The sequence below is a fragment of the Morus notabilis genome, unplaced genomic scaffold, assembly GCF_000414095.1.
Source record: "Morus notabilis unplaced genomic scaffold, ASM41409v2 Scaffold42, whole genome shotgun sequence".
In the NCBI taxonomy this organism is placed as follows: domain Eukaryota; kingdom Viridiplantae; phylum Streptophyta; class Magnoliopsida; order Rosales; family Moraceae; genus Morus; species Morus notabilis.
In genome coordinates, this window is record NW_010360565.1 from 1,326,771 (window position 1) to 1,333,075 (window position 6,305).

The 6,305-nt window shown below is 32.4% G+C and overlaps 1 protein-coding gene across 4 annotated transcripts; it reads right to left on the bottom strand.

The window, feature by feature from the left end:
• Nucleotides 1-719: 719 nt before the first annotated feature.
• Nucleotides 720-3,791, bottom strand: LOC112091345. Of its 4 annotated transcripts, none has more exons than XM_024164739.1 (6): nucleotides 3,177-3,791; nucleotides 2,770-3,029; nucleotides 1,881-1,982; nucleotides 1,608-1,732; nucleotides 1,345-1,493; nucleotides 720-1,162 (listed from the first exon to the last, which is right to left on the bottom strand). In XM_024164739.1, exons 1-4 carry the CDS (start codon nucleotides 3,511-3,513, stop codon nucleotides 1,631-1,633), a joined length of 801 nt encoding a protein of 266 aa, XP_024020507.1. In that variant the 5' UTR covers nucleotides 3,514-3,791; the 3' UTR covers nucleotides 720-1,162; nucleotides 1,345-1,493; nucleotides 1,608-1,630. The 4 variants fall into 4 exon arrangements, with proteins under 4 accessions (XP_024020507.1, XP_024020508.1, XP_024020506.1 ...); XM_024164740.1 differs by having other exon boundaries at nucleotides 1,608-1,746; XM_024164738.1 differs by having other exon boundaries at nucleotides 1,608-1,982.
• Nucleotides 3,792-6,305: the final 2,514 nt, after the last annotated feature.

The following is a 6,305-nucleotide window of genomic DNA, read 5'->3' on the forward strand; positions in this document are numbered from 1 at the left end:
TGCTAATCTTTCTTGTTATTTTGTTATCTCTCTGTAGATACGACCACCCTTTTGTGTTACAATTGACCGCTTGTGAACATCACTTTTGGGCGTTAATCACCTCTTTTATTATGTAAATACATAAAATATTCTTTATGTTTATAAAATTAGTCGCAAAATATCCCCATAACAATCAAACTTTTTGAAATACCAAAATGCATGCATAAAGATGAAAAAAAAACTTTAAAAAAACGCATCATAGGTCGGCTAATCGGAAGCGAAGTTGAGGCCGCGACAAAAAGGCAGAGACATTGGGCATATAGGCCTAGACTGTTATTGTACTCGGATATGGAACAACATTGGGTTCAAGACTAACACCGACGTTGGGGATCAGCTGCAGGTTTAGGGCGATGAGGAGACAGACATCAAGTTCGAGATGAAGAGTTAGAATAAGCGGCAGCGTACAAGAATAGCACTGGTGGATAGGGTTTGGATGAGACGTTGGGGGTTAGGTAAGGACCAATGGTTTGGAACAAGCATTACTACATTAGGAATATACCGACGAGCCTGTACCCGTGTCAAGTTTGGCCGAGAGGCCTCCAAGCCCGGCTCTAAACTGCAGGTTTGCCGATGAGTTGTAAGAAATAATTTGGTTATAAATTGGTTAAAAAAAAAAAGTTTCCCAATCAACTTAAGTCACGACTGTACAATAAAAAATTTCAATGCACTGTCGTGAAATCTTAGTACGACAATTTCTTCAGGAGCACAAAAACTTCCAAACTAGTGATCTGCACTAGTATTTACATTGGATTTCAAACATTGGGCAAATGAAATAAACATAAAAGTCACTCCTCTGTACATATAAACAACAAAAGTTTTCACACCATAAGTTCAGAAAAATGCCTCTCGCAAACTTATATTTCTTCTGTACAAATTAAAACTGTACTGTACATTTGGTTAGACAAAAAGAAAAGCAAAAAACAAAACAAAAAACAAAACAAAACAATGCATGTGTATATATTCCGAAATATGGCAGCCTCTATAACTACAATCACCAGTTCACACCATTTATACACACGTTAGCATATACGGCATGTTCAAGTGGTCGCATGAATTTATCTGCTGTTTGTCAGTTTCTTTTGTAAATAGTCTTGAGCTTGTTGATTCCTTTTTTGAAAGAAATCTGCAGAAAACAAACAGTTTTCAGAACTTCAGTTGGTTGTATTTGGTGTCTGATGTGTTGTTGAGTCAAATATGAGTCATTTTGGACCAGTTTGTGTTGTGATCAGCACATGGGTGATGACCAATTTTATGTAAAAAAAAAAAAATGAAAAAAAGAGTAAAGAACTAGTTAGAGAATTTTACCTGAAAACTCAAAACTCCAAATACATGGTTAGTTGAACAAAAGGAAGAAATCCCATGTTAAAAGTTCTCTATGTTGCTAGTGTTTATTTCGTTCTTTCTTCCTGAAGAATCTTCTGATACCTAGGAAATCCATTCTTGCAAGCTGAAACCTGCACACATAATACAAGATAACATATATATTATTCACATATTCATAGTTCTATTAGATTCACGGAATAGATTAACAAGAAAAAATGGTTTATGGGTATCATTAATTAGTATACCTAGTTTGATTTATTGCTGGGCACTACTTTATCACTTTTGTACTAAAGTCTTTGGTTGTTATTTCAACGGTACAAACGCCCAAGAATAACATGTTGAAAGCATAGCTTTTCTCCCAAGTATCGTTCTGTTAAGATCCCCCTTTGTGGGAAAAGAATATTATATGTGGTGATGAGAAGGATAGTACTAAAAAAAATAAAAAATTTAAAAAATAAAGGAGAAGAGCACATGATTTTTTTTTTTTTTAAAGAAAAATAAAGAAAGTTTATTCTGACCAGGCCAAATGTGGGCACAGCTTTCATTTTCAAATAGTCAAAATAATCCATCTGCAAGTTGCCCATAGGCCGTGGCCGAGGACGGCCTTCCATCGTGGACTCCTTGAATAGGAAGGATTCAAATCATATTTTATTTTTGATTAATTAGTAGACCAAGCAATAATTCTAACAGATATAAAAAGGGGGAATTTTCGATTGTTAAAATAAAACCACTGGAGCTTTCTAAATTAGGGATATTAACTTAAAAAAATGGTCCGAAATAATTTTTCATTACAACAATATTAAAACGAATTCCTAAAAAAGTAGATTTTCACATCCTACCAAAAAAATTCTCAAAAAACCATTTTAAAACTGGTCTTTTGGAACTCCTTAACACTAACATGATCATTACTGCAGTATTCCGGACCCGATTGCCATACTTTTTAAAGCACTAATAATTTTGATTTATTTTTCTTTCCTTCCTTGTTGAAAAAAAAAAAAAAAAAATTGACCTTCCAGAAGCTTAAAAATTCAACCTTTCTCAGTCAGCCATTAATTTTAATAAAAAAATTTATAGTCCTTTAGTTCAATAATTTTAATTTTTAATTTAAATTAAGATGTGTATATAAAATTTAAAATTTTTTTATTATAATAAAAAAATTATATACGATTATTTTTGAGAATTTTTTATTATAATAAAATTTAAATAAACCGTCTTAATTCTTTTCAGTTAATAATCCTCGTCGGTCCAGAAGCGTCCGTGACAATTAGGATTTTGATACCGGCAGTTTTCATGTCACGTTTCACATTATTATGTAGCATCTAACATTTTTATCACCCCTAGTAATATATTTCTTTAACTTAAAAAACAAAATAATAATAAAAAAATAGTAGAGTAAAGAAAACTCACAGCTTCAATGTCGATTTTGTAAACCAAAAGCTTCCGTCTTTCTCTGCAACTGGTTCTATACGCCACAACGATGTGGGCGACAGCCAAAACCAAGGAGCACAAAAAGAGGGCTATTTCATTATACGACGGCCCACCGGAGGCGCTAAACACAAACGAAGCCTTAAACGACACGAAAACCAGCGACGAAATCGAACACACCGTCGTAATCCCCAAATACGGTCCTCTCGATAGCCTCGGCCCGTCGCAAAACCCATAAACACCTAAAAAAACAAAAACAAAAAAAAAACGAAATTCAGATTCAGAAAATAAAATATATATATATATATAGAGAGAGAGAGAGAGAGAGAGAGAGAGAGAGAGAGAGAGAAATTTATCATTTTTATTTTTTTTATTTTTTGTGGGCTTACAGAGTATGATGAGTGATCTGAGGATGGAGATAAGGGGGATATCGATGAGGGAGTAACGGAAGTCGTAGTTTCGGAAGTGAAACGACAGCGTTTCGAGAGGAGAAGAAGACGACGGAGAGGCGGCGGCGGCGGCGGGGGGGGGGGGCCGGGTGGGGGGGAAGGCCGAGGCCGACAGGATGGCGGAAGGGAGAAGCGCGTCGGCGATAACGAGGAGGACGGGAGCGGAGAAGAGGAGGAGAGAGATAAGCATCGTTATTAAGAAGAAAACTGTCTTTACCACTCTCACAACTCTTCTCGATTTCTCCTCCTTTGAGGAAATTAAGGGAAAACCAATCATCGAAATTGCAAGAGATTTTGCTTTTTGGTTGAGAAATTGAGAGAAAATTAGAGGCTTAAATGGTGATTATGTTGTTGTTGTTGTGAAGAAGGAGATGAGTATTTTCTTCTGAGAAGAAGTGACTTGTCTACACGCGCAAGTTTTAGCGGGTCAAATATAGGAGCTCTGATTCTTCTTCTTTCTCTCTCCTCTTTCTCTCTCTACTGTCTCTCTGACACAAAAGCTAACGGCAATACCCAAAACGCCTTAAAACGACAATTAACAATTAACGGGATGTTTTTTTTAAGAAAAAAAATGGAATTCCTGGTTTAATTTAGTCGGATATAAATATAAATAAATAGTCAGATATAATCGTGTGTGAGTGGGAGCATGAATGTAGCCGCGCGAAAAATGTGGTTCTTTCCATTGGGACATTGACATACGTCATGAGGTAATTGTGTCGTGGTGTTTGGGAAATTCTAGAATATAGTCAAAGAAAATACCGTGTGCTACCTTAAAAAATTGGGTTAATCCCACAGTCCTCATGTCTATTTTAAATATCGTTTGTCTTTAATTTTTAAAGCGTCGTATAATTAATTTTTATTTTATTATGTTTTAATTTAGCTCCTCCTCCATAATATACGTCTAGACACGGTGTAAATTATGAACTAAAATTATAAATAATTAAAATTTAAAGATTATATGTGAAAATTAATTTTTTTATTTTTTTATTAATTTAGTTTCTAAACTTATATGTTTTTAATCTTAGTCTTTAATTTCTATAAATTTCGTTAAACATTTAACACTTAACTAATAAAAATACTGAAATTAAAATAGAGTAAAACATTAGAGACCAAATTTTGCTATACAATATAATTATATAGTAATTATTTTAATGAGGTCAAACTTTGCTATTTTTATAATATTTTAAAAATACTTTGTTATATTTCAACTTTAGTATTTAAATTTTCTTATATGTGTAAATAGCTCTTAGGTCAACTTTTTGTCCTCGTTGATGAACCAAATTTTAATAAATTTGATTTTTTTTTTTTTAGTTCTGATGTTATCTACCGGTCGTGAAATGTGCAATAAGTTGCTTCTGCATGAAAACGGAGGAATTATTCACTTTCTTATATAATCATGTATTTACTATACATCACTAAAGAGAGTATACGAGATCTTGGGCACTATAAATAATAAGAAAATAGAATATCAATCTTTGTACGTTTTTTGTGTTTATTTTCTTTTAAATGTAATGAATACCAAATTTATTATTATATCTTAATCAGTTCTTGTGTTACCGTTACTAATTATTTAATTATGTAAAAAGATATTTTCTGGTTCCATTGAAAAGATTACTACTTCTAAATACAGTAAAAACGTAGGGAAATAAAATGTTTCCCGTTACATCATATAATAAGCAATTAAACATAAAAAATAAAATCAATAATCCTTGTTAATACTCCTGTAATTTATTTTACTTTTCTTTTTTCTCATTACATGTATTTATGGTTTGATAAACAGGGCACTTACAGTATTACGGATTTATTTTCTTTGTTGGTTCTATTGATGGAACATGCATTTGAAAGAACATGGTAAAATTAAATAGGATATGCGAATACAATGAAATTTTATTGTCAATATGATAATTTAAAAATATCTAGCAAAATCTTCGTTGGTTCATTGTTTGTAAACCGATCTTTTAAAAATACCATATCTAAAAAAATTAGCTACATATTTGGTAGAATTTAAATTGAATTTCAATCAATCAAACGGATAAGGTGGAACCGATCAATTGGGAAGCATGTGATCACATGGATCAATTGGGAAGCATGTGATCACATGGAACATTTTGTCCTCGCAAAGGATTAGTATTTTTTTCCCCTTGTTATTTAGTTTTGTCGAGCTTGTATACATTTTGTGGCTAAAATATTTGTTGTTTAAAAAAAAAAAAAACACACAATGTAGTTAGAATCTTTGGTGGTTCATTCATAGATAGTTAAGGAGGTGGATATGCAACTTTCCAGTTCAATATTTCATTTGTTAATCTCTTCTTTGGTGGGGGCCGAGATTCCACTAAACGAATCTATCTCCACTATGCAACAAAAGATGTACATAATATTTATAAATAGCCATAAACTTTCGTATCAAAAAATAAAATAAAAGAGCCACAAACTTTTTATATAAAATAACCAAGTTTATGTTTAACAGATTGTTTTATCCATCAACTTGATATTTTTTACACAATCCTCTGAGCTACCACTCCGTTTTTAGCTTTATAAATGAGGAAGTTTGATATTTGTTGTATAGGAGAGATTTTCTCTCTCTTTTAAATATTATAGGATAAATTTGAAACATCTTGACATTCTCATCCAATGACAACCTAACACATTTTATACTACAAAATAAAAACCTAATACATGTTATTATATAAAATTATGTGTATGTGAAGAAAAGATGTGGGGTCTAAAGGGCTTAGGTGCAAATGCCATAAAATTGTGTCATTGCTTTTGAAACTAATGTTTGGTAGAAGGATTCGTTCCCTAATTCGAATCATGATTCATGGTTCGCTACAGTATTTTCTCTCACAAAAAATTCACGTAAATCGAAAATAGTTCGAATCACATGGTTTGAATCCTCCAACTAAACGTGCTGAGAAGAGCAAGAGATCATCTGAAAGGGATAAATAATTAAAAACTAAATAAACCTTTTTGCTTAGTGGAGTTGCAATGGAGTTTCATTTTTTTTTTAAATAATAATAATCAAGATTAGTCAAAGCTCGGAAGGCTAGCTTCATATTAGTGAATTCACGT

Coding starts and splice junctions, on each gene's coding strand:
- LOC112091345 (XM_024164738.1), bottom strand. CDS start 3,513: ATGATTGGTTTTCCCTTAATTTCCTCAAAGGAGGAGAAATCGAGAAGA. Junction 3,030..3,176: donor CAGATCACTCATCATACTCT/GTAAGCCCACAA, acceptor TTGTTTTTTTAG/GTGTTTATGGGTTTTGCGAC. Junction 1,983..2,769: donor ACAAAATCGACATTGAAGCT/GTGAGTTTTCTT, acceptor TTCCTATTCAAG/GAGTCCACGATGGAAGGCCG.